The sequence below is a fragment of the Zingiber officinale genome, chromosome 5A (assembly GCF_018446385.1).
Source record: "Zingiber officinale cultivar Zhangliang chromosome 5A, Zo_v1.1, whole genome shotgun sequence".
NCBI lineage: Eukaryota > Viridiplantae > Streptophyta > Magnoliopsida > Zingiberales > Zingiberaceae > Zingiber > Zingiber officinale.
In genome coordinates, this window is record NC_055994.1 from 25,114,641 (window position 1) to 25,142,366 (window position 27,726).

At 37.8% G+C, this 27,726-nt stretch overlaps 1 protein-coding gene and 2 long non-coding RNA genes across 3 annotated transcripts; 1 reads left to right on the forward strand and 2 right to left on the reverse strand.

The window, feature by feature from the left end:
* Window positions 1-1,274: 1,274 nt before the first annotated feature.
* On the reverse strand, window positions 1,275-3,130 carry LOC121979487. The gene is made up of 4 exons (XM_042531474.1): window positions 2,635-3,130; window positions 2,389-2,469; window positions 1,880-2,280; window positions 1,275-1,565 (listed from the first exon to the last, which is right to left on the reverse strand). Exons 1-4 carry the CDS (start codon window positions 3,128-3,130, stop codon window positions 1,275-1,277), a joined length of 1,269 nt encoding a protein of 422 aa, XP_042387408.1.
* Window positions 3,131-6,331: 3,201 nt separating this feature from the next.
* LOC121980329 lies at window positions 6,332-15,906 on the reverse strand. Its single transcript, XR_006111491.1, has 2 exons — window positions 15,314-15,906; window positions 6,332-6,527 (listed from the first exon to the last, which is right to left on the reverse strand). It is a non-coding gene; the product is annotated as an uncharacterized LOC121980329 (long non-coding RNA).
* A 1,848-nt stretch (window positions 15,907-17,754) lies between these two features.
* On the forward strand, window positions 17,755-18,531 carry LOC121982710. The gene is made up of 3 exons (XR_006112200.1): window positions 17,755-18,047; window positions 18,129-18,290; window positions 18,382-18,531. It is a non-coding gene; the product is annotated as an uncharacterized LOC121982710 (long non-coding RNA).
* The last annotated feature ends 9,195 nt before the right edge of the window (window positions 18,532-27,726 follow it).

The following is a 27,726-nucleotide window of genomic DNA, read 5'->3' on the forward strand; positions in this document are numbered from 1 at the left end:
GAAATTTTTGGTAGGTTTTAATGAATATTTTGAAGTTAAATTAAATTTTATTTTAAAAATTAAAATACTTCTATGTATATCAATATCAATCTTTAATAATAAAATATTGAGATAAAAATAAAAGATTATCAAGAAAATAATCTTAAAAAGTCATTTTTAATAAGGTTATTCGAGTTATTCAGGTTGGTTTGGAGTGGTTGGATTCGGGTTCGGATTTAAAGGTTTCAGATTGTATTAGGATACAAGTCGGATTCAAGTTGAGATTTTTTTTATTTTTTTTTCAATTCAACTTAAATTTAATCCGATCCATCCGAATTGACATCCTATTACCAACCATGATCTCACCTAATTCGGATGATACATGATAATATTTGGACCACAATAGATGTAGTCTACCGCCCAGGCAACTTAGACAGTATCGGGCAAATGCTAAAAGACTAAACTTGACCTAAATATTTAACTATATAAAAAATTAAAATAAAAATATATAAAGATTTAACGCATAAAAACTAGGGCCCATGCGAGCTTGGATACGACTCAACTTGGATTGTAAATAAGCTAAATCGAATCAAGTTTTAGGGTGTTCAAACTTATTTAATAAAATAACCGAGTCAAAGTAAGTCGAGTCGAGCCTAAAATGAACCAAGTTGTTAAAATAATTGTTCAAATTTGCATGGTTTCTTTTTTATAAACTTAAGCTTGGTTTGAGCTTAGCTTGAGCTTCGTTTATTTAGATGTTAACAAGCTCTCAATTTAAGTTTGTTTGATTGTTTGAAAATTTAACATTTTAAGTTTATTTGATTAATTATTGAGTTTAATAATACAAATTATTTATTTTCTTTATTTAATTTAGTAAGTTGATAAGAATTTTATTGATGAACATAGTTCACAACGTTGTTCAAGTTTTTTCGTTTAGTTAAACGAGTTGTTTAAGCTTTTTCATTTAATTGATGTTGCATATATTGAATGAACATAAGCACACTCTTACCAAGTCAAATATCAAACTTGTTCAGGAATATTTGGTTCATTTACCACCTTGAACTCAAGCAGGGGCGGATCCAGAGATAAATTTTAATGAGGGCTAACAGGATATTTTTTACAATATAATAAATATATTTAATAACAAAAAGTTCAATTTGGCATCATAAAAAGATAAAATACTAAATTAATAAATTACAATTAGACTATTGCTTATAGAAGTATTGGTTAATACTTGGTGACATATTAAGTGGTTGTTGGATAAGAAAGAGGAGGCAACTGCATCCTGCGGCTTTTCATCTTTTGAAAACGATGTAATATTTGCTCATTTCAATTGTTGAAAAGATATCCTTCTCGATGTATACGACTAGACTACCATTCATCCACTCGTCTCCCATTCTGTTACCTAAATCAATCTTTATCGTCTTCATCATAGAAAATACTCTTTCAACAGAAGCAGTCGCAACTGGTAAAACTAATGTCATCTCAACCAAACAATAAACCAATGGATAAACTTGATTTTTTAGAGTTTCAACAATTTTCTGTGCAAAACTTCCCAAATCTTCAATTCCAGAAAAATTTGGATCCTGCCATATATTATGAATGAAATTCTGAAGTTGTTGCTCAATAACTATATAACCATTTGTTGAGAAGTCCTCAGAATATAAATGACAAAGTCAAACTAGTTTCTAAATATTGAATTCAGAAAAAGAATTCCTCGGATGAAGACATGCTATACAACTAAGCAATTCTATGCCAACTTCTGAAAAGCGAGTATTCATCTCTTGTATAACTAAATCAACAACCTAACATTGTAATTTGCAACAATAATAATTAATAAGTAAAGAAAATCTTATTGACGAATATAATAATAATAAAATATTTTTTTTAGAAATAATACCTGATAGAAAATCTCCACATGATAATAATGTAAATTGGTGATGACTTTCCTTCTACGCCTACTACGACCGCCAATCAAACAATTATCTTTCATCTTTGGCACTGGGATCTCATTCAACTCACAAAATGTGTTGACTTTATCTGTAATTGTATACCATCCTTCTTCCCTAAATATTTGAAATTGATCTTTCACACTCTTAATCAAACTTATGGCTTGGACAATATTTTGATCCTTTTGTTGTAACACAAGTGACAACTCATGTGCCATTCGTAATATCATCTTCATCAAGTGCAACATGAAAACAAACTCATAATTCTCCATTTTCTGAATCAAACTTTTGGCAACTCCTCTACCATCAAAACAACTAGAATCATCACAAATAATCTCCAACACTTGTATCACTGAAGGTCACATAGATAATAGACGAGACAATGTCAAGTAGTTTGATCTCCAATGAGTATCTCCTGGCCTTACTAAATTAGTTTCTTGATTTTTGCCACTGCACGTACGAATCTCTCCACCCTCCAACATCGCAACAATCCTATCATCTTCAATTTGCCTAAGTTGATCTCTTCTTTTACATGATCCTCCTGTCGTATTGACAATCATAGTGACATAATTAAAAAAATCACTCGCATTGAGATTACTCTTGGCGAAATCAACAATAACTAACTATAATTGGTGAGAAAAACAATGAATATACCTTGCATATGAGTTTTCTTGCAAAATGAGATATTTCAACCTATTAAATTCACCTCGCATATTTGAAGCTCCATCATATCCTTGACCTTTCAGTCTAGATAATGACAATCCATGTTTCACAAATAAAGCATCGATAGCATCCTTCAAAGAATGAGAGCTAGTGTCAGATACATGTACAATTGCAAGGAATCGTTCAGTCACCTGTCCTCTTTTGTTCACATATCTCAAAGCAACTCTCATTTGCTCCTTCACTGAAATGTCTCGAGATTCATCAACCATTAAGGAGAAAACATTGTTTCCAATATCTTCAATTACGGAAAGTGTGATCTTAGAGGCACAAGCACGCGTAAGGTCTTTTTGAATTGTTGGAGAAATCATTTGATTGTTTCCGAGAGCATTTTGATTAACAACCTTTGAAACTTCCTCATTTTGTTGGCTGTGCCATTGAAGTAATTCAAAAAAATTTCCTCTATTTAAAGAATTACTTGACTCATCATATCCAGGGAAAGACAGTCTATGCTTCAAAAGAAATCGTGTAACATTCAACATTACTGTTAAACGGGTGCGATAAAAACCCTCTATATCTCACCCATGTGCTCGTAACATATTTGAAACACTATGTCTTTGATCTTGAAAAGATTTAAACTATACTCTAGCATGATTGTGACAATTGTCTACGACACCATTATGCAAATTAAATCTTTCTAAAATATTTTTCCAATTAATGAATCTCATTTTTACAAAGGCATCCTCTTTATATCGACCTCCTTTATTTGATGGTTTAAAAAGATAACACCATAAGCAAAACGCCGCATCTTTTGATATGCTATATTCTAGTCATGTATATATTTTATACCAACTATCTTGGAAACTCCTTTCTTGATTACCAAAAGTTCTTTTGGATATATATGCTCAATTGGTTGACAAGGCCCCCTAGTCAAGTACTCTCTTCAGACTTGATCTCGAATAGAAATATCAAACTCTTCAATTAATTTTCATAATCCCGGATCACTAACGATATCATTTAAATCTAATTCCACATGAGATTAAATTTCCACAGCTTCACTAATATTAGAATCATTGGAAGAACCCTCACGAAAACGTTTAGGTTTAAAAAACCTCTCCATAATCTACATAAATAAATAATTAAAAATAAAGTCATGTACATTATGTAATTAAATTAACATTCAAAATTAATTTAAACCCTAAAACCCCTAATTTAAATTGAAATAAAAAAGTAAAATAATTAGGAATGGTAAAAAAAATTAACCTTGAATTATGTGCATGACTTGTGCGGTGGTGGCCTAGTGGGGGACTTCCCAATAAGACAATGACTATGCAAAATAAGCGAGAAATCGAGAAAATAACACAATCGGTTTAGTATTTACCTCGAATAGCACTGAATAATATTGATTTCCATACTTGGTAGTTGGTAGTCAATAGAACAATTTAAAATAGAAGAGATCAAGAGAACAAAGTCACACACAATCCAATCAATGAATCAACACAAGAAAAAAACAAAAGTAAAGAAACAACTAGAGAGGGAGGCGGTGGACCTAGTGGGCGGCTGCTGCAGACTGCAGTCGGCAATCGATGGATCGGCGGTCGATGGACTGGTGGGCAGCAGACCAACGGACAGTGAACGACAGACGGCGAGCGATGGTCAACGGACAATGGCAAAGAAAAAAAGTGCAACGAACGAAGCACTAAGGAGTGAGGCGGAGTCACGATTCTCACGAAGAGGGAGAGCAGCACAAATGCAATGAAGAGAAAAAAAGTAGATGACCTATTAGGCCTGGGCTGCATCTTTTAGCCTGCAAAGTGAGGCCTATGTATTTTATTTATAAAAAAAAAAAATCAATGAAAATCTTCTTTGGCTTGCGTTTCTATCCGACGTCGAGAAGATTTCTGTCAGACGTCGAACTTCTCAAGCATAGACTCCTTGTTGGCTCCTTCTCCGACAAATCTTGGCGAGGGCTTCAACCCCCTCCAACCCTTGCCTAGATCCACCCTTGACTCAAGTAGATTGATGATGAACTCTAAAGTTATCTGTGCTAAGGTAAAATGTCCCCATAATTTATCTATATTTATCGTAAGATTGATGATAATGAATTATTTAGGATAAGCAATATCATTTTTGTTCTCCGAGCATTTATACTTGAACATTCCATGAGAAATCAAAATAAAACTCCAACCACCTCGTCCAATTGATCTATTTTGATTTTAAAAAATACTTTTTTTAACATAAGATATCCAGCACTTCTAGCTAATTAATTATGGGATGATCGATTTAGTCCCATAAAAATTTTTTATTAACAATTAGAGTAAATCTGAAAATACTTATAGCGAGTGACCCAGTAATCTAACATCTCAAGTTTATCATTCCATCGGAAGAAAATATTTTACAATGTGTTATAGCTAAGAATCAAATCATGAATACTTGAAAAACTACATGAGCATCCTACACCATTATCCGAGGCAAAAAAAAGTCTCCTCCGGACGGTCTAGTGGCTAACGCATGAGGTACTACCACCATGAGATCTAGGGTTCGAATCACGATATAGCTGAGGTAAATATCTCCCTCATGCGTCAATCATTATTTCTAAAGCTAGTAACCACTTGTGATTTATCTCCTTCATGTGCTTTAAGATAAGTTAGCGGAAGCGCTGAAGGTAAACGTAATCATCTTTTATCATCATTATCCGAGGCAAAAATAAAAAACTTAAAAATATATATTTTTGTTGTTGTAACCGGTCCAACATTCTATCATGTTTATCCACATATTCTAATAATTTTAGATGAGAGTAATGTATACAGGTGCTACCAAATCCATTTTGACATTTTTTACCTTTAATATTACCTGGATACTTTTGTTGGCACAATTGATGTAAGTGATAGCATCCCGTCAGTTTTTTTTATATATAATTAGGATGTTTGGACTTTGGGCTCAATTGACCCTCAATTAATTTTGATGATGAATGATCTTTTCCCTGATTTACTCATCAAATAAGCTACAAGTACATCCAGATCCAGCCTAATAGCCAACTTTCTAAATTTTTTATTCCACTAGAGAAAGTTATCTTGTAATACGTCATAATTGGAATTTGAACTACATGTTTGAAAGTTGAATGCTATTGATTCCTTTAGTAATGTGAGGATGTGATTCTTGTGCCTCTTTAGTTGGGTTGAGAGGCATGCCAAGATATTAGGAATTGAGGGATGGTAGTTGCCAAACTTGCAATAGACGATCTAGTGGATAATGGAGATTCATGACCATTGAGAACCCTTCTCAATCGAAATGACTCTCTGGCTCGTGGCGCAAGGATGTGACCAACGATCTCCTACCACGAATTCTCCCTCGCCTCCCCTGACAGAATCAACTCCTCTCCCGTTCAGTATGACTCCTTTAAAAATTCCTGCTCCTCCCTTCCTTTGGCATCGACTTTCTACTACAAAGAACAGGTGAAATATTCAAAATTTATTAGATGAAAAATTCAAAATTGTACAGAAGAGATCTGTCATTTCCTCGGCCATCTGATACAACCAAGTGCAGGTTCACGTCCCTGATGATTCAACAAATACATCTCTCCCCCACTTTCCTTTCACCAACGTTACCACCACATTTCCTGTTTGCACCGAACCATGGCTGCCCATCTCAAGTCTCAGCCATGGCTTTAGGCCTTTTATATGAATGAAATGGAGAAAAGAAAATGGTCTTGGCAGTTGTCAGTTAGTACCACTTAACACAGATTAGAAGCTAAAGAGTTCTCTCTCATTTAAACTAATTGCATTAACAAACCTCTGAAATTAGTACAAATGTTCGATAGAAACAGAAACTTTTTGTCCTGGAAAGAACTGCTACAGGAGAGAACAGGTCAATTGCACCGCAACAAGAAGATCCAGGCTGGAAATGCTTACCTTTTCTTGTCCATCTGTCACCCAGGATCTGATTTCATGAGGATAAAGAAAGAATCAGGAAATAGGAATTAGCAGAACAGTTAGATCTGGAAAATTTTCAAAAAAAAAAAATGATAAATATAACAGGTTCCCACTAATCAAATTTGTGGGAAAACAATAAAAAAATTATGTGAATCGCAAATTTGTAGATTTTGGTACAACTCTTGAGCAAATGTGCAAATTTCGTTGCATCATTCTAGACTTTCCTTAATTTTTAAAAGAATTTAATAAAATAAAATTATATTACTCCTGAGCAATAAGAAACCCAAACCTTGTAAGCCTCATTTTTCTGATGGCAAACAGAGGCCTTGACTCAACTGAACTTCTTTCATCATCTAACCATCGAGCAGAGTTAGCTCACCTCCATCTTGAGCCATGAAATTATGACACTATCCACTAAAAACAAATAACACATGCATGCACATGAAAGTAATTACATAGAATGATTACTATGTTTTCTCTTTGCAGCAACAAGCTAGTTTTGCACAGTTACTCCATACCCTATATTGCTATTTCTAATTACAAAATATTCTCAGATCTCATTTGCAATGCAAAGTAAAACTTCAGCTACAGGAATTGTGGTTGAATTTTAGTAAACTTCCTAATATAGAATTCAAGAAAGCCCCTGGTTCCCTAGTAGATGTCTTACAAAACAATGCGAGATGCCAAGTGGGATGAAATTTTTTATGCAAAAGTAATTTAACCAAAATGGTTACAACTTTGCAGATTTCAATAACAGCAAGAAAAGATGATGGTTAGCATTGATGTCATGATAATCTTGAACCTATGTATCAACATTTCAAGTCATCGACATAACCAATCAACTAAGAAGGAACTGAGTGTACATATTCATTCATCTGTTTTAAGAAGCCCTTTTAGGCACAGGCACATGTGAGTGCATAAAAGACCATGTTTTTTTTACAACGATCAATCGTAAAATAATGTATATCAAGCAAATCAAAAATTCATTGCTTAAAACCATATTTTTGATAATCATATCAATCATGCATATGTTGGTAATACATACTTTCATCTAATTTTCTCCTTGAAAATGAATATTTTTCTGATTAGAAAACTACATATCAATGTTGAGATATGGATTTAGCAGCCATGAAGACTGATGTAAATTAGAAAAAAATATTTTAAATTTCTTAGACTTTGTAAGTTTATATTTAGCTCGATTCTCCTATTTAGGAGGATAAGTAATCTAAAGCAGTTTTATATTGGTAACTATCTTATTTAAAAGTATAGGACATTTTCAAAACAAGTGTTTAGGGTACTTTAATTTGGTTTATTTCCAAGATTGTTTCAGGTTGTGTTTTTAAAAAAAATAACAACCAACCCATGTCAGATAATCTTTTTTATTAATAATATTTCTCTTAGATGAATTTATATTATATATCATATTTTGCTACCAATTAATTTTTAAAGTAGTAATTTTACTCTCCTTTTTTTAAAAAATATTAACAAGCTGGATTAACAAGCTGAACTATAACCAAAATCTTGGTTTTGGAGGACTCAATTGAGATCAAATTAAGATTCTTTTGACTCTATTAGGTGGGCAACATGATCAGAGTCATGTAAGTCCAAATTGAACTTGACTTGAATTTGATTTGACTACTTTAGAGATGAACCAAAAGGGGAGCTTGACACAATACTAAAGTTGTTGTCGTGCGACTTGGAATCACGGGTTCAAGTTGCAGAAACAACCTCTTGCAATGCAAGGTAAAGTTGTATACAATAAACCCAATATGATACAACCCTTCCCCAGGATCCCGCATTGGCCGGAGTTTCATGCACCAAACTGCCCTTCTTCACTGAACCAATGTTTAGTTGTGTGTGGTTTAGCTGCTGGAGTTTGAATTGAATCTATCTATTTATTCCCCTCTTTTCTCATCCCTACTGTAGTTCGCCAACCTTTCTCTCCCTCTTCTCCCAATCACCCTCTTCACTTACATCACCACAAGAGCCCGATTGCAGGAGGTCGCCCAATCAAAGTTGCCAACAAGCTATGCTATCTTCTCCTCATCTGGCAGACAGCCCTCTTGCTTCTCCCACCTTGATCTCGCACAATAACCCATTTGCCCTGACTCCTTCGTGACCCCAGCCAAGGCCATGATGCATCATCACGTGGTCGCTGATGATTGGTGGATTTTGTCCACCTACAGCCAATCCCAGATAATTCTCTCTCTCTGTCTGCTCTATCATTCCTTTCTGATTTCCATTTCTCTCTTGTTCACAATGGCAGTGATTTCTGGTGTTGTGGATGATGCAAAATGGACATTGAATAACCTATAGTCTTTTGATTTTTGATCCCATTTGGATACCTCTTCATTGCAGATTTGGGGTATGAGCAAATTACTGGAATCCCTCTTGATTGCAGATTTGGGAAATTGTTTGTCTTGTACTCCTCTTAATTCTATTATTATTTCTTTAAGTGTGTAATTGTTTGAAAGCCCAATAGTTTGAGAAAGATATTCGTTGTTTTATTATGCAGGGCAATTCACCCCCCCTCTTGCCGGTCGCAAAGGACCTACAAATGGTATCAGAGCCCAACTACTTCAGAAAAACTAACGGCCGACCGAAGCACAAAAGAAGATGGTCGGAACAAGCATCCACCCATCGAAGTTCGAGGGAGACTTCGCACACTGGAAGAAATAAATGGAAGTATATTTCAAAACCGATTTCGATATATTTTTATATCTTAAAAAATAGTTTTGCAGTACCTACCGACAGCAACGGCAAGTTAAAGAAAGAAGAAAACTGGACAAAGAAAGAACGACCTAAATTTATGGCCAACAGAAAAGCAAAATTCCATCTACTAAGCGCGCTGCCACCACAAGAGGTCAATGAAATCAGAGTTTAGAAATCAATAAAAGACCTCTGGGAAAAATTCCTGGAGTTTCATAAAGGATAATCCTAAGCCAAGCTCGCAAGAAGAGATCTACTTCGGAAGATTGAAGAAAGGTGAAACGGTTCCTCAACTACACGCCAAGCTAAAGGAATTGATCACCAAACTCACGAATATCGGAAAAAAGATAACCAACCGAGATTTGCTAAGGTATGTGCTTAACGCTTTTCTTAGAACACCTGAATGGTCAACTCTGAAGGGGAGCTTTGAGCAACGGTAAAGTTGTTGCTTTGTGACCAAAAGGTCACGGGTTCGAATCCTGGAAACAATCTCTTGCAAAAAGCAGGGTAAGGCTGCATATAGTGGATCCTTCCCCGAGACCTCACATAGCGGGAGCTTCGTGCACCGGGTTATCCTTTTTTACCTGAATGGTCAACTCTAGTAGATGCATATTACATCTCTGGAAATTTAGAGATAAGTAATTTAGAAAAATTATTTTCTACTTTTGAAATTCATGAGTCTAGATATGCAGATCTAAAGGAGTCAAAGTAGAACATTGCCTTAAAAGCAAAAATGGCCGAACCATATTTCGAAACATCTCTCAACGATGACAAAACGACATTTTTGGTAAGAAAGTTTACAAAGTCTTTTAGAACTAATAAATTCAATCAAGTGCAAGCCAAAATAAGAAAAAGGAGAGGGAGATGCTATCACTGCAATGAAGAATTAGAGCTTAAGTCTAGAGGCGGGTACATTTTGATTTTGTATTACATGCATTTTGATTTACATGTTATTAATTGTAAATCATGTACTTTGATTTATTTTGGTTTACCCTAACTTAACTTGGGTTGCTCACATCAAAAAGGGGGAGATTGTAAGTACTCCGTGACAGTTTTGATGTGATCAACCAAGTCAAATTAAGTCCTATTGTATTTTGATCCTTGCAGGAACTTAGGAGCACAAGAAGTCGAGTGAAAGATACAGTTAAGGATGACACGAGAAGTTGGCGGGCTCAGTGCGTCCAAGGGACGAGTTGTTGCAGAAGAGTACGTTGGCAGACGAGAAAGAAGTGCGCGACATTTTCGAGGGACGAGAAGTTAAAGCGGAAGATTACTCGAGAAGGCCGGAACAAGGATTCAGGTGAGCCCAATCCCGAATGGCCAAAATCACCCAAGCGAGCGGAGCCAGAACAAAAGCTCGGATAAAAAATCAACCTGGAGTTGACTCTTGTCCGAGCACCCGAAGCTACTCCGGGTGTCGGGACCACTTTAGTGCTAACCGAGGAGCCTCGACTCCTCAACGCTGCGAATTAGCGTCAGCAATGGTCCAGGCGCCCGGAGTGGGTCCAGGCGCCAGAAGCGGAATAAAATTTTATCCCATGTCCGTTGCATAGCCGTTTGCGAGAAGATAAGATTTGTCATGCTAGGGGCCCCCAGAGAGGGTCCGGGGGACCGGACCCACATCAGCAAACAGTTAGTTTCGACCAGTGAGTTAGAAATAGAGCCCTGCTCTTCTCCATTTCGAACAACACACTTTGTACTTCGAATCTCTTTTTGTTTTTCACTTCCAAGTTTTATTTCCGTGTATGAGGCTTCTCCGCCTCCGACGTTTTGTTCGAAAAGGAAATCTTCATAATGAGCTTATTTTCCTTAGAGTAGCAATCCTCTGATTGCCAACCAAGTAAATTGTTTGTGTCGTACTCCTCTTAATTCTATTATTATTTCTTTAAGTGTGTAATTGTTTGAAAGCCCGATAGTTTGAGAGAGGTATTTGTTGTTTTATTGTGTTGGGCAATTCACCCCACCTCCCTTGTTGACCGCAAGGAACCTACATGAACAAGTTACTGGGATCCCTCTTGATTGTAGATTTAGGGTATGAGCAAATTACTTTGTCCGATCCAGAGGATCTTGTGATCGAAAGTTGTCCGGAAATTAATTAAACTACGTAAGGATTCCTCATTCCTTGTTCTTCTTGGTTGTGATCTAGGTTAGCCATCAGATTTCAGATCTTGACCTTTCCTTGCTTCTATGATGAATCCAGCCGTATTACTTTGGATTTGGCTTGGATCCATTTGAAACTCCATTCAGATTTGACTACCCTGTAATAAGGGCGAATTGTTTGTGGTCCCCCTTCCTTGTGATGTTTGATTAGTGTTTTCTAGTGATTCTAACAGTTATGTTGACTTCTTAAGGATGGTAGACATCTTGTTCCTAGATGTGTTTGTACACTGGATCACATGTGATACTACTTGTTCCTTGTAGAGGGTATTGCTATTTTTCTTGGGTAATTTAGGGATTTTAGGGTTGTTTTGTAAGGGGTTTCCAGTTTAATTTATGTTATGTTAATTGGGTCAAGATCGGATCTAATGATTTAGAGTATCGCTTGATCTTTAGATTTATTATTGTTAATATGATAGGGAACCTTTCTAAGCCGTTCCTTTGATTGTTGTGTAGAGGTTCTTCCAAGAGGAGCACTTTGACCTTCTTTAACCTGGTTCTTAGCTATTAGAGATAAAAAAATTCCTTTCTTGATCCCTACTAATAGTTTCTTGTGCATGAAAATACCTAGTTCTTAAGTACTGTTAGAGGTGGATGAATTCCTTTCTTGATCCCCTAACAACATGTACTAATCATGTATTATTAACAAGTGGGTCATATCTAGGGGAGTTTTCAATTTATAACATAATGTTATAGTTACATACCTAACTTACATCGTTTCACCTTCTATATTCCATGTTTTATTATGATATTTTTATTTATTTTTTGATAATCTAGGTATCCAATTCTTATGATCCAACTAATCCAAGCGACCTACCCGGCCTATAGAAGTTTACCACTGGTCATCAAGGTAAATCGGGAAGCACAAATGTGTCTTGACGGTGTCACAAGTTTTTCAAACTCCCCATGTATAATGTGCCCCGGTGAGATTTGAACCCTTGTTGCCTAGGGAGCCTGTCCCACCTCTAACCATCACACTATTGCCCTGGGGGCGTATTCTGATATTTTCATGCTTCTTAAATGCCATACATTAGATTCTAAGATTAGTTGTTAATTTAATGTGACTATTACTAAATGGCGACATATTAATCCTTCATACTAATAATGTTTTAAATATCAAATAATTTCAAATGCATGAACTATAACAGTGAATAAGCAGCTATATGAGTGGTAAAATAAATGCTGAAAATCAAATAATACAACACTAGCTATGATTAGGGCTCCTAGTCACCTATGGGCTACATCGAAGCATGCATCATGTGTGATCAATTTTGTGTGCTACACTATATTGCTTCTTATCACCTGTGAGAGCTCACATGTTAGATGACACTACTTATACCATGTGGTCAATCCTTTAATGATTTACCTCTTAATGAATTTATTATATTAAAAATAACGGTTCAAATGTATCAATATTGATATGATTAAAAGTCTGTAACCAATAATGATACAGAGATGGAAAGTAAATATATATTTAAGTGATCTTGAAATGCTTAAATGTGAATCATAATACTTGGTCTTTGAATTCTTTAATAAGATCATAATTCGATCATGTGCTCTCTATTTATTCACTTTGCAATTTTGTGCTTATTTTGTATTTTCTTTGGTCTCTAGATTTGCACGAGAGGTACTAAAGCCAAAGTTAAAACTGCTCAAAGGATACCCAGTTGTGTCAAAACCAGTTTTGTTGATTCATATCTTTGCACTTTTTATTTTTCTTCATAGCAGTTCACATTCACATAGTTAACGTATTCTTCTTATACAAAATGTTTTTTTCCTTGCAAAAATCTTTGCTCATGTTCTTGCTTACACAGTAAATCTGCATTGCTGCTTTGACAAATGAATAAAATGCATACTTATCTTTTGGATTATTTGTTCATCGTCCATCATGTGTTACTCCTTTCTACCTTGCGATTATGACCTTTTGGTGAATTTTCACTAGAAGGGGTACCTCCTTACACTTAGAATCATACCCTGAACATGACGATTTAAGTTTTGATGTTATATCAGTTAGTATCAAAGCTGAACCCTAGTAATTGGTGCTCTATTTTTCTCCCTTTGATTGCTTCTCCACCGTATCCTTCCGCAAGAACTAGCAACCAATCAGAGTTGAATGTTGATTTAATTTGCTTGTGCTTTCTCATAGCAAGGGATGTTTCTCCTCCGACAACAAATCTTTCCACTCTCGATGAAGATGACTCTAAACCTAATTGACATGTATATGGAGCTTCTTCTACCAAACGACTTGTCCTGAAATATACTAACCTTCTATAATCCATCTAGTGCCCCTTTGCAGGTGGATTCACCAAGCTCCTTCAAATCCTGACTTGAGTTCAACTATGAGACCAAAACCTAAGACACCTTCCAACCACCACTATAGATCCACAACCTCTACTATGCAGACTTGCTTGTGGGTCTTGCAAGAAGACTCCAATATCCTCCACCATGAGAAATCTCCTCTCTTGCTTATTACATTAGCATCAACTTGTAGTTCTCACCATGTGAGCTTCCCCACATATGCCACCACCTCAGCACCAATCGACGAACAGGAAAATGTGGCTTCCCCTTTTGTTGCCTTGTAACCCCCTGGTTTCTTGACAAGATTTGGTGAATTCAACACATCTCACCATCCCTCTTCTTGTGCAGAATCTCAATATGATTGCTACGGTGCATCCTTGGCACATCCAACCCATCTAGAGAAGAATCTGACTTTATCCCACCAATGATCCTTGGCCCAAATCCACTTTCACAGAGCAATCTTCCTCACTGATTCTGCATCCTAAAGACACAATCCACTTTAACATTTTGCCCTTCAGCTAACCTAGCTCCCCTACTGACTAAAGAATCTCTGTGAGCGATCAAGTCATCATCCAAGTAATCCCTTCCAACCACTAATGAGAACTCTCTTCATTAAATATGCCCAATCTATCTGTCACCATGCTGTGTCATACCCACACCTGATCTAGATGCTTCATACACATGCCTCTTCCCTACTCAGATTAGATCCTTGTGAATAGTCCACCCTGAGCAACTGTCCCAATCCCTTTGTCACCACACTACTTCAAATCCACACCAATTTAATGTGCTTCCTCCACATGCCTCTCCCCTGCTCGAATAGATCCTTGTGAATAACCTAACCTAATATACTATTTTTGAAGACTAAATTATCCTGTCCTCTCCCCTAGCAATTTGGTTTGTAATTAGTATGAATTATCTACAGGGATTTTTGTTTATAGTTCAGGTTCTTCTTGGCGGGAAAGAATAATGCAAATTAGAGAACATATTTTCAATTTTTAAGTTTTAGACTGTGAATTTATTTCGGTAGATCCTCCTATTTAGGAGAATAAGTTATTCAAACTAGTTTTGAATTTGAAATTGTTGTGTTTAGAAGTATAAGGCTATAATTTTATTTTGATTTATTTCAAATTTGTTTGGAATCCCAATCCCTCCATATTAACCCATCTTTTTCTTATTTATATTATTTTTTGATGAAATTGAGTTGGGATGCTACATGAAAGACACCACAAGAACCTCCAATTGAATTTAATACACAAAGATTACGTCTAATGTAGCTGAATACCTCCAATAACCAAAATGCTCGAAGTTCAGTCTAACCAATGCCGCACTCTGAAACTTCTGTGTAGGACTAGCTAGCCTAGCCTTTTAACTAAAGCATTGCCATACCCTGCAAGGTATGATGGTATCGATTAAACAAATCAATTTTGATCAAGCCTCTTCCTTATCAGTCTTGCTGCATACATATTAGCCTAGGCAATTTCTATAACACCAATCCTTGAATGCATTCCATGTATCATTATTTAATCCCCAAGAGAAAAATAAAAATAGAGTGGCATGATGCACACAATCACGGTATCAATTATTTGGGGGAGAAACTAGTAGACGAAAATTCAATCTAGAAAATCTGACCTTTTTAAGAAGTTTATTCAGTTCTGCTGACGAAGGGAACTAAAAGTCGGAGCAGCGACCTCCGCGTTCCCAATCTCCATACCGAGTTGGCTCGGGGCCCTTCGGACCGCCAATCTCACCGGTGAGCTTGTTCACGCAGTCGCCATCATCATTCTCCACCACCTCATCTTTTCTAGTTCCCTCTTCGATTTTCACTTCCTCCTTGTCAGCTTCTGCCGGCTTCAACGGGGAAGGCGGCGGATCAAACCTAGACGCCTCTTGAGACGGCGGCGGCGCAGAAGTTGCAAGGGTTCTCGCTCCCTGAAGCGCCAGCCCTAACCCTAATTTCGGTTGCACGAACTCACGCTTCGACAGCGTCAATGGCGCCGTCAGTAAGCGGTGCAGTTTGTTTGCCATCGTCGTCAGCCGTCGTCGGGTCGATGGCCAGACGAAGCGTGGCGTTCCTCGTTGCCAATTCAAGGCATTAAAATAATTCACCGAAATCGAAGCACGCTACCCGTGCGACGATTGGAAGTCCGGTGGGACCAGAAGTTTAGTCCAATCTGTGCGACAATGTGATTTCTAGGTTAAGCTCGTTGGTGGTTGAACCATTAAGCAAGGTTTTATGTGATGCTGTCTCACACGGTTGGATAGTTAATACCTTAATCAAATTCTTTTTATATTCCTAAAGTTTATATGAAACTGTCAGTGGGTGTTTGGTTGATGGATTTGGGAATAAATGAATTGTGAGTTTGGGAATGATATTTTGGGAATGATTACTAGATTTATGGGAATCAATCAAACCCATATAATTTGATGGGTTTCATTTCCATTTTTATTCTAATTCTACCCTACTATTAAACTCATACCCATAATCATTCTCATCATTTAACCAAAAGCCAATTTTTTTTTTTTTTCAAAGTGCTTAACTAAAAATATATTTTTTACTATCAAATAAATACATAAAAAATAAAAACAACTAAATTGATAACGATAATAATATAAATATAAAAATATATGTATATCAATAAAATAATTATTTATTAATATTTGAACTATCAAATCTGGACATACAAATAAGAAAATATAACTATATCCATATTCCTCAGTTAAAAATATTATAAAATTTATTTATTTTTAATTGTGATAAAAATATCCTTCTCCAAATGTAGAACTACCAATTGGTGCATAGTATGCTCTTTTGTCAATGCCAGGTGTATGGCAAAGAGAAATTGGATGAGTCTTAATGTCTTATGAATGCACAAAGATTTCCGTAAGATTTACAAGTCTATCGGCTGCAATGAAGAGCTCATCTGATCTGGTGTTTTGTGTAGCAAACTCCAGAGCTGACCCAATTGTTGTGAAGAAAGGTTTGGACTGGGCAAGTGGACCTGGTCTCTAGCAAATTGCAGGCCAACCTTGCTATGAACAAGGAAACTTGTTAGCTTTGGCATCTTATACCTACAATGACTACTATCAGAAAGCGAGAGGCAACAGTGGAACTTGTAACTTCAATAATTCAGCCATAATCACTACTACTAACCCCTAGTAAGTTCAGCTCGGTAAATTCAGAGTTCCATGGATTTACTGTTCTATTTATTTATTTGATCAGTTAACTGTTACATTCATAAAAATTAAGAGTAACTTTCAGAATAATCTTCATGAACAATGTCATTGTTACATGATGTTTGAATTGAGTTCCTTTGTCATTGTAGGCCATGGTTCCTGCATCTTCACTGGAAGGGAAGTTTGTTGATCCATTTGATCTTATCGTTGGACGAAAAGAATCATCGCATCACCTTGTGCCGATGGCATCCATTTAAAAGTGCAGTTCCAGCGGGAAATCACCGATAAACCAACCACCTTCAAACCCAATTGACTATGGTGATCTTAACTGCCCATTGCAATTCCCAGAGAAATCTATCTGTTTCTTATGATAGTGCATCTCTGGCTTTAATATTTGAACTTGGTTATCATTCATATTAGTGAAGAGGTTTATTAAGGGGGAAGAAATGGAGATTATGATGGGAAACATTGCAGTTGTTTGATGGTGAGAACTGTAGTTTTGTAAACCCTCAAATGACATTTCTTGATTTCAATTCTTCTCCTTGTACTTATTTTTAGCATCATAAAATTATTCTAATTACTTCAAGGTTCAAGATTACTCCCATCAATAAAATTATTTATTTTTTTAGTTATTAAGCTTCAATAATAAAGTGGAAGACATTAGATAGTATATAAAAAAAGGGAAAATATAAAATTATATATGGGTGAAGACCAAGTTAGTGGTTTTTTATGGTGAATTAATATGCCCATTAGTGAGGTCTCACTCAATGCATTAGATCATGCTTTGCACGTGACCCACACATAGGGGAGGACGAGCCAAGGACAAGGAGGTTGTTGAAATGAATGCCGCCACTGCGGCTTAAGTGTGTCCGCTCGCCGCATTGGACCACAGTGATGAGGGAGACATTCCATCACCTATCTCATTGCCTTGTCTTCTTTCCCATTCCCTCCTCCGCCTCCATTGGCCGCCTCATCCACCTTCAGAACTCAAACGCTCAGGTCATGATTGGGGTCCTACACTTCTCATCCTCAGCAGTTGAGGGTACACGCTGAGAAGACAAAATCCACCAACGGAGCTAAGGAAGCACGCGTTCATTAGGATATCCGTAGCTAGTTGGTTCTAGAGTTTTGGAGCAGGGGTGGTGCTTCAGCACACCCCCACGCCCCCTTACATCCGTCACTACAAAATGTTACAAATCTAACTCTGCTGCCAATTCTTCTGTTTTCTCTAACGCAATCTCTCACGTTAGATACGCATGACCATTTTTAGTGCCACCCCTCCTACAGATCGAGTGAGCAAGTTGGGATTCTCTGTTCCATCTCCATGTAGATCGCCAGCGCTTTCTCTCCTTCTCAATTCGTATGGCCACGAGAAACAAAAAGTTCTTCAGTGGCATCATGAAGCACTTCTTCAGAAATCGCCACCACAAAGGTCGGTCTTTTATTATTCTTCCTCCTTTTTCAAACTGGATTTTTGAGCTTGCATCACCATCTAATTTCTCGATTCTATGTGGTGGTTGCAGATATGAAGGAGGAGGAGGAGGAGGAGGAGGAGGACTTGGTGGCTAACGTGGCAACGGAGCAAAGGGTGTTCCGGTACGAGACGCTGGTGGTGGCCACCAACAACTTTAGTCCCAAGCACAAGCTTAGCGAACGGAGATTCAATCCAGTCTACAAGGTATTGTGGCAAAGACAATTGATGATTTTATTCGGAAGAAGATGAGTTGGGTGTTGATTTTGGTCTTAGTTGATGTGGAAGTAGGGGAAGCTCAAGGATGGGCGGGAGGTGGCGGTGAAGCGGCTAAGGCAGAGGTCGCGGCAGGGCATGAGGGAGTTCGAGAATGATGTGTTGTTGCTGTCGCAAGTGCAGCACAAGAATGTGGTGACCCTCTATAACTACTACGCCCATGGCGACGACAAGCTCCTCGTCTACGAGTATGTCCCCAACGAGAGCCTCGACAAGCTCCTCTTCCCCGGTAAGCTCCACCGCCATTAATGCCCCTTCTTGCTCACCGTCTTCCCTCAAGATTCCTCTTCCTTTTGCTATTCTTGGTGACTTTATCAAATTGGGACTTGGTTATTAAAGATACAACCCTTCTTTTATCAATAGCTTTAAATTGAAGTACTTTTGTTGCTGATGGAATTGGGCAAGAGGAGAAGAGGGGGCCGATCGGAGGAAGAGGAAGGCAAAGCTGGACTAGGTGCAGTGGTACAAGGTAATCCTTGGGGTGGCGCGAGGGCTGCTCTACCTTCACGAGTCGGCACACACCACCATCATCCACCACAACATCAAGGCCAACAACATCCTGCTCGATGGCTGGTGGATGCCCAAGATCGTTGACTTCGACATGGCACGTCTGTTCCCGGAGGACCAGTCTCACGTCCACACCTACGTTGCCAGCACCAATGGCTACATGGCCCCTGAGCACGTCATGCACAATGTCCTCTCCATCAAGGCCGACGTTTTCAGCTTCGCTGCTCCTCCTCGAGCTTATCGTTGACCACAATAGACCTAACCACATTTTGAAACCGACGGTTTGATGTTTCAGAACAATCGATTTGACGGTTCCAGGCAAGTCGACCATTAATCTTAACCGTCCAAGATAGTTACGATTCACTGTTCGAAATTGCCGATTCATGGTTCGCTACGGTTCAAGATTATTATGTTAAAAAAATTAAAATTAAAAATTAAAATTTATTGTAAAAAAGGGTTTGCACTTATTTAAGTTGCCTACGTATCCCCTTAGGATATTGGGGAATCAAAGCCCGCATAGTTCTTTTACATTTTTATCCTTTTACATTGTCACTCACTTCCATTCCCCATTGCTGTCGTATTCGTTCCTTCAATATCAAAATCTTCAACTTCGTCTTCTGAAAGTTGCATTCCATGGATTCTTTTATCCGCTCTAGTGAAATCGTCCAGTAATGCTTAGGCTTCCAATGAGTCGAGAGACAAAGTTAATCGTCGTTCATCTAATATGTTGCCATCGGCACTGAACGTCTGCTCCACGGCAACAGTTGACACTGGACAAGCTAAAATTTCTTTGGCGATCACGGAGAGGACGGGAAGCTTTGAGCGTTCTGTGACCTCCACTTTAAGATATCGAAATTTTCGCTATCTACTTCATTAAAATCAAAAGAAGTAGTAAAATAATTCTCAAGTTCCTGTGTGGAACTTGAGGATCCTCGTGGACGTTTTGTCCGTACTTTTAATAAAGTTATGCTTTTGTAAGTTTTAAATTACTATAGTAGTTTATTGTATTTAAGAAATATTAATTTATGTTCCATATTTTACATAATATTGATTATAAATAACATATAAATAAATTCTAACATTATATATAACATTAAGGAGAAGAAAACTCTTTAATTAGAATTAAAGTGTCATAATATAAAGTTAACATTTATTATAAAACATCTAATTTAAATCTAGGATCTAAAGTAAATGTAATTAAATAAATTTTAAGAATAAAATAAAAATATTTTTCCCATTTAGTTTTTATAGTTATGATGCAAGAAGATAAATATTTATTATTAATATATTCATTTAAAACTAATACTATATTAGAAAAAAATTTTAAAACTAATTGAGCAGTGAGATAATAAACACCGGAAAGTTATTCGATTGTATCATTAAATACTTTTAAAATTTTACAAATACTACTACAAATATTTCATTATTATGAAAATAAAGATATATTAGTATTATTATTTTGTGTAAAAAATGAACATAATAATTCTTTATATTGAAATAAATCTTGTAATAATTGGTATGTTAAATTCCAATGTGTTGGTACATCACGTGAAAATTTTTTAGGTCTCATTCCATTAGTTTTACAAAACCTATCCTATTGTTTCATTATAAATGGATGAGACCATAAATAAGAAATTACAATTTAATTGGTTTAATATAACTTTTAAATTTTTTAATCCATCTTGAACACATAAATTTAAAACATGGTATACATAATAAATATGAAAAAATAAACCACCAATACTAGTTGATAAACAAATTTTAGATCATCTATAGAAGTGGTATTAGAACTAGCATTATCTAATTATATTAAAAATATTTTATGAGTTAAGTAATATTCTTCTAAAATTAAACATAATAATTGTGCAATGCTATGAGCATTATGTCATTCATAAAAAAGTTTATAACTTAATAATCTTTTTTGGAGGTTTCAAGAGTTATCGATCCAATGGCAAGTCACACCCATATATGAATGTGTTTGCCAATGATCACTTCAAATATCAGAACATAAAGAAACTTTATTATCTAATTTACTAAATTCATCAATTAAATTCTTTTTTTCTTATTTTACTAAAATTGTACGAGTAAGTATAGTCCTAGGAACACATTTAGCACATGGATTAAGAGATTCTTTACAAAAATCTTCAAGCATTTAGATCCAAAACTAAAAAAAAGATATTCTATGAAAACAAATTTAGCTAATGATTATCTTAATTTATTATCCAAATATAAAAAATAAACCAGAATCAGTACTACCGCTAGTTGAAGAAAATCTTGATAATTGTGTTTGAGAATGGTCAAGTCCATATTCTGTCGGGTGCTTCATTTCTACATGTCGTTTCAACTGTTAGGATCGATGATCGCGGCTAGAGAGGGGGGGTGTGAATAGCCGACCCCAAAATCTCGTTTCTTTCTACAATTAGAGTTAGCGCAGCGGAAATAAAAACAAGAAACGAAACTAGGAAGGAGAAGAAAATCAAACCTAACACGATGATGTAACGAGGTTCGGAGATAAACTCCTACTCCTCGGCGTGTCCGTAAGGTGGACGAAGCCTATCAATCCGTCGGTGGATGAGACCCCGGAAAATCGGCTAATAACAACTCCTTCTGGGTGGAGAAACCTCGCCACAATAACTTGCAACAACAAGATAGAAATACAGCAAGAAATACAAACAATATGAATGTAAAACACCTTGGTTGCCTTCGACTGGTTTCCGTTGACGAAGCAGCAACTTCACGGAAGAACAGCAGCAGCTGACCAGCCGAGAAGCTCACACGAAGACGTGGGTTCAGTCTATTGAAGAAGAAGCTTGCCGTAAGAAGAAGAAGAAGAAGAATTAGCCTAGAAGCCCTCGATCTCCTTTTATAACATGCGAAGAGGACATCAAGAAGACGGAGATAGCCGTTGTCACTCAACGGATAGTTCGACCGATCAGCTCCATCCCGATCGGTCCACGAGCTCCGACGGTCATGGGACCGATCGTGCTAAGCCCTCCGACCTTTCTCGCCAAGGTCCGGACCGATCAGATGCCTGATCGGTCCCCGTGACCGATCAGAACGGTCCTGGACCGATCGATGATCCTTTTCTCCAGGCTCGATCGTTGCTTCCTCGATCGGTCCGCAGACCGATCGATAACACTCAAGAGGCCTACTGGTTCTCGATCGGTCACCGATCGATCCAAAACATATCGATCGATCCACCGATCGATCCGGAGCTTGGTTTTTGCCCAAACCAAGTCCCAAGCCTTCCAAACCAATATCCGGTCAACCTTGACCTATTGGTATCTCATGCTTAGCATCCGGTCACCCTCGACTGCTAAGACTCCCTACCAAGTGTCCGGTCAATCCCTTTCACCCACTTGGTCTTTCCAACACCGATGTCCGATCATCCTCGATCCATCTGGATTTTTCCTTGCCCGGCTTCACTCACCGTGACTTTCACCTAGCTTCACTCACTAGGACTTTTACCGCTCACTCACTCAGTGGTTTTCCATCCCTTCACTCACCAGACTTCCAAACCGCCTAGCTTCACTCACTAGGTCTTCCCCCGCCGGCTTCACTCACCGGGTCTTTCACTTTCACCCAGCTTCACTCACTAGGATTTTCTATCCGCCTTCCCTGGTCTAGAGAACGAGCCACCGAGCCCTCTCTCGACCTAGTCCCGAGAACGAGCTACCGAGCCCTCTCCGACTTCGTCCGCAGAACGAGCTACCAAGCCCCTCTCCGACCTAGTCCGGAGAACGAGCCACCGAGCCCTCTCGGACCTAGTCCGGAGAACGAGCCCTATCCGCTCCTCCGATTGGTCCGAGAACGAGCTACCAAGCCCTCTCGACCTAGTCCGGAGAACGAGCTACCGAGCCCTCTCCGACTTCCACATCCGGTCCAGAGAACGAGCTACCGAGCCCTAGTCCGGAGAACGAGCAGCCGAGCCCTCTCCGACTTCCACACCAGCTCCATAGATTTTCCGTGCCAAGTCTCCATACTTGGACTTTTCCCGTGCCAAGCTCCCTGCTTGGACTTTTCCGTGCCAAGTCTCCATACTTGGACTTTTCCCGTGCCAAGCTCCCTGCTTGGACTTCTCGAAATATATCAACTCAAGTCGGGTCAACCAGGTCAACCTTGACCAAGGGTTGCACCCACAACCTCCCAAGTTTCTGTTCTTGTCAAACATCAAGATACAACTTGAGTCAGGTCAACCAGGTCAACCTTGACCTAATGTTGCACCAACAATCTCCCATCAAAGTACAACTCTCTTCTGTTCTCGTCAAACATCAAAATACAACTCGAGTCAGGTCAACTCGAGTCGGGTCAACCAGGTCAACCTTGACCTAAGGTTGCACCAACATCAACGACCCATAGCCACCACCGGCTTGGAATTTGTAGGAAGCGTTGTGTTGGACCGCTGGCAGCCGACTAGAGGGGGTGAATGGCCCTACAAAAGTAAGATGAACCTTTTCTCTGACTTTAAAGCGTAAACACTTGCATAAACAAAATAGATAAACTGAAAAGGAGAGGCACAACGAATTACTTGGTTACAATCAGGGAGGTTGTTAATCCAAGGAAGATGAAATGCTAAGCAAACTCTCCTTCAAGCGGAGAAGCCTCTTACAGCAGTTGAAGCACTCAATTACAGCTCAGAACTCAATTAGCATTAATCATAAGTGTTGTATTTAATTTCCTAGGTCCATGGGTCTTTTTATAGCCCCTAGAAAAACTTATCCTTGGCTAGAAGGTGGCTCCAACAGGCTGGAAGGCGCCTCCAATGAGGCACCAAAGGATAAAGTTTTATCCTTACCAACGACATAATTTACCCAGTTAAAGGTGCCTTCAAGTGATTGAAGGCGTCTTCCATAACAGGTTGAAGACGCCTTCAAGTTATTGAAGGCGCCTTCTATAACAGGTTGAAGGCACCTTCAAGCGACTGAAGGCACCTTCCATGAAGGCTTGAAGGTGCCTTCAAAGTGTTGAAAGCGCCTTCCAAGAAAAAGGCATGAGGGCGCCTCCAGGTGCCTTCAGTAGCTCCTTTTGCTCTTCCACTGCTCCAATCGCCTGGGTGATTTTGTTCATCCAGAATAGAGCTCACCCGGACCCAATTTTCGGTCCTCTCTATTAGAATGTATACTAAAAGCCTAGCTTTTTGTATAAACATTTATTTTGAAATGAGAATCATATTGATCAAATGTATGCATTTAGTTAAATGCAGTTGTCCATTTAATTTATATTGTAGATAACATGGTGTGTGGTGTCATACAGAAGATCATGTTATCAGTTCCTTATAGATTATAAATAGAAGCTCACAACCATGATGGATTGGGATAAACCATTGGAATGGTTGTAGTTAATTTGGTACTAGTTTATCTTGACTATAAAATTACACTAGTACCCTATGTGTGTATAGAGTAAGATCGTTTGAGGTTGTTCCTTTTATACTGACTATATAAAAGAACAGAACATCTGTTATTATAGATGTGCGTACTCTTAATCCCGATATAATAACAAGCACATGTACTTAGTATTTATTTCTTTAATTTATCAAAGAGAGAAATTTATTCGTTAAATCAATAGGCCCGATAAGTTAAAAAATAATATTATTTATATAGTGTGTTGTTGATTATAGAAGAAAATTGTGTCATATTTATTAGGATGATGATGTCCCCTTGAGGAGCTCATAAGGATTGTCATGTAAACCCTGCAGGTAGACTTAGTTCTGACATGACAATGAAGTTGAGTGGTACTACTCTTGGAGCTAGATGTTAATTAAGTGAGTTGTCAGTAACTCATTTAATTAATGGAATTCGATATCTTAAATACAGGGAGATTAACACACTCATGATAAGAAGGAGCCCATAATGTAATATGAGATTGGTGTGGTAGTTCAATAATAACTCTTTAGTGATATGAGTTATTATTGATGAACTTGAGTTGAGTGTTCGGGTCGAACACAGGAAGCTCAAGCTCATCAGGAGGTCAAAACCAATTCCTCCTCTAGGTCCCTGTTGTAGCCTCTATGTATAAATCCTCGCATCCACCCAAGTCATCCTTATGACCGGTCACATCCTTGCTTGGTGCCCAAGCAAGGGGCCGACCACCCCTTGCTTGGTGGCCAAGCAAGGGGCCGGCCAAGATGGGTTTAAAAGTGGGCTTTTAATTTTTTTAAATCTTTCTTTTTGTAGTCATCTACAATGTTTTAAAAGAGAGATTTTAAATTTTAAAAACTTTCCTTTTTTGAAGTCATCCACATGGTTTTAAAATAAAGTTTTAAATTTAAAAAATCTTTCCTTTTGTAGCCATCTACAATAGTTTAAAAGAGAGATTTTATTTTTGTTAAAACTTGCTTTTTTTGTAACCATGATTTAAAAGAGAGGTTTTAATTTTAAAAATCTTTCCTTTTTGTAGCCATCTACAATGTTTAAAAGAGAGATTTTTAATTTTAAAACTTTCTTTTTGTAGCCATCCACAATAGGAAATTTAAAAGAGAGATTTTAATTGTTGTTAAAATATTTCCTTTTTAGCAATTACCAAGGATTATAAAAGAGGATAGATGGTGCCTTAGAGGTAACAATCATCTACACAATTTCTATTCTTCTTCTATTCTCCTTGTGGCCAGTCTCCTCATATTCTTATTCTCCCCTTACTTTCTCACTTAAGGCTGACGACATCAAGAGGCTTCAAACATCTTGTGCCGACGGGTTGCAAGAAAGAAAGAAGAACAAGAGGTGGTGTTCCTAGCTTTGATTCCTTGGTGGTCGAAAGCCTTGGAAGAAAGAAGGACTTGGGTGGTTTTTGCGTCTTGGTAGATCGTCGCCCACACGACGTCCAAGAGGAGGAGAGGAATACAACAGAAGATCAAGAGGTCTTTAAGATACAAAAAAAGGTATAACTAGTTAATTGTTTCCGCTGTGTACTAGTTTATTTTTCCTTTGTATGAATCCTAAAGTACCAACACAAGAGGCTAGCGATCTTGTGCTTTGATTGAGGTCTCTATAGTTTAACCTAGGGTTTACTGTAAAGAATTTAAATATTCAATTTCTTTGAAAGGTTTTGACTAGGAAGTGGTGGATGATCTCATACCCAAGAAAGTCGAGTGCCTCGCCAACGACCTGGAAGCCAATCCTTGAAATAGATATTTAATCAACTTCTGTAATATGGTTTAACTTCTGATAAACACATGGGTTGAACTTGGATTAATAATGTTAAGTTTCGTTTGCAATCCAAGTTTAACTTCTGAAAAACACATGGGTTGCAAGGAAAAGTTCTGTGCTTCACAAATTTTTATATAGGGGAAATAGAACAGAATTCTGAGTAGCACCAACAATCTCCTCAAGTAACCTTCCTCCCCAGCTTCTCGTCTCTTGGACCGCCACGCGCATCCTTCTTGTCCGTCGGTGTACTCTTCTACAGCACCTCGTCCCTCAGACGCACCGAGCTCGTTGGCTCTCTTCCATACCGTCCTTCTTGCTAGCTACGTCTTTCACTATATCTTCATACCATAATTTGACCATTATGGAATTTAAGGTACCAATTCAATTCACTATATCTTCCAACATTTTGAATCTGTGAGCACGCACGATTTTTCAAATGTTCTATTTCCTTTTTCAAGTTTTCATTTTCAATTTTTATTTTATCAAAGTCTTATAATTGACAAGATTTAGCTAGAGTTGATTTAAATTCTTTAACTTCTTTTTCTAATTTACAATAATTTTTGTTAATAGTTTTATAAACTGGAATAATTTGTCAGGAGGAAGAGATCGTACCTGACTTACCTTGTCGATCCTGTGATCTGAATCTCCCCCTGAAGTACTACTTTCTTTCGATGTCGCTCCCCCTTCATCGATGCTCATTTCAGACGAGCTTGCTTTGTCTCCGTCTTCTTGGTGACTTGCCATTAGCACAAGTCCGGCGAGGATTTCTATCTCCGATTCAGACGATGTTTGATCCCATGTCGCCTTTAGATTTCGATGCTTCTTCTGAACTGGTCTTTTGTCACGCCTCGGAGGAGTCCCTGTCCGAAGAAATTTCGGCAGCATCTCCCCTGTACGGCGGATAATCTGAAACTTTCTACATCTCCATATACCTCAGCCACATGCGGTTGGAAAAATAACAGAAATAAAATACAACACACAGACATTTCACGCAATTTAATAAGCAATGATAAGAAGACTCAAAATCCACCCTACTCAACTACACTCGTAAAACACAAATCCGACGATAAGATCAATTTACCTCTTCTGCCGTCTAGGCAGGCATGTAGTAAAAGCAAAACCAAACCAAATCCATCGACATCACAAAATCCATACCATCAAACAAAATAAATTTAGTATAGACTATGTAAGAAAACAAAAAGACTAATAATATTCTCGAGGTCTGTAGGGACTAGCAACTGGAACTCTCTCCTGACAGCATCAACCTGAAAAATAACAACAATGGAGGCGGGGTGAGTCCAACACTCAGCAAGTACAACTGATATGCAAAGTAGGGAAATAACACCTAGCACTAATCATGCGTACAGTCTCCTGATATAAGAAAGATAAAAATGCATCTGAAGTAAACAGGAGAGAAACTGTACTAACCAGAACCTGGGTATAAGGACAAACAGTCCGAGTGGTATAGAAAT

What these genes read in the sequence shown, in the direction of transcription:
- LOC121979487 (XM_042531474.1), bottom strand. Translation starts at nt 3,130, where the DNA reads ATGTTGAATGTTACACGATTTCTTTTGAAGCATAGACTGTCTTTCCCT. An exon ending in GTTGGAGGGTGGAGAGATTC is followed by an intron (nt 2,281 to 2,388) that starts GTACGTGCAGTG and finishes TGTGACCTTCAG; the next exon opens with TGATACAAGTGTTGGAGATT. An exon ending in ATGTGGAGATTTTCTATCAG is followed by an intron (nt 1,566 to 1,879) that starts GTATTATTTCTA and finishes AATATATGGCAG; the next exon opens with GATCCAAATTTTTCTGGAAT.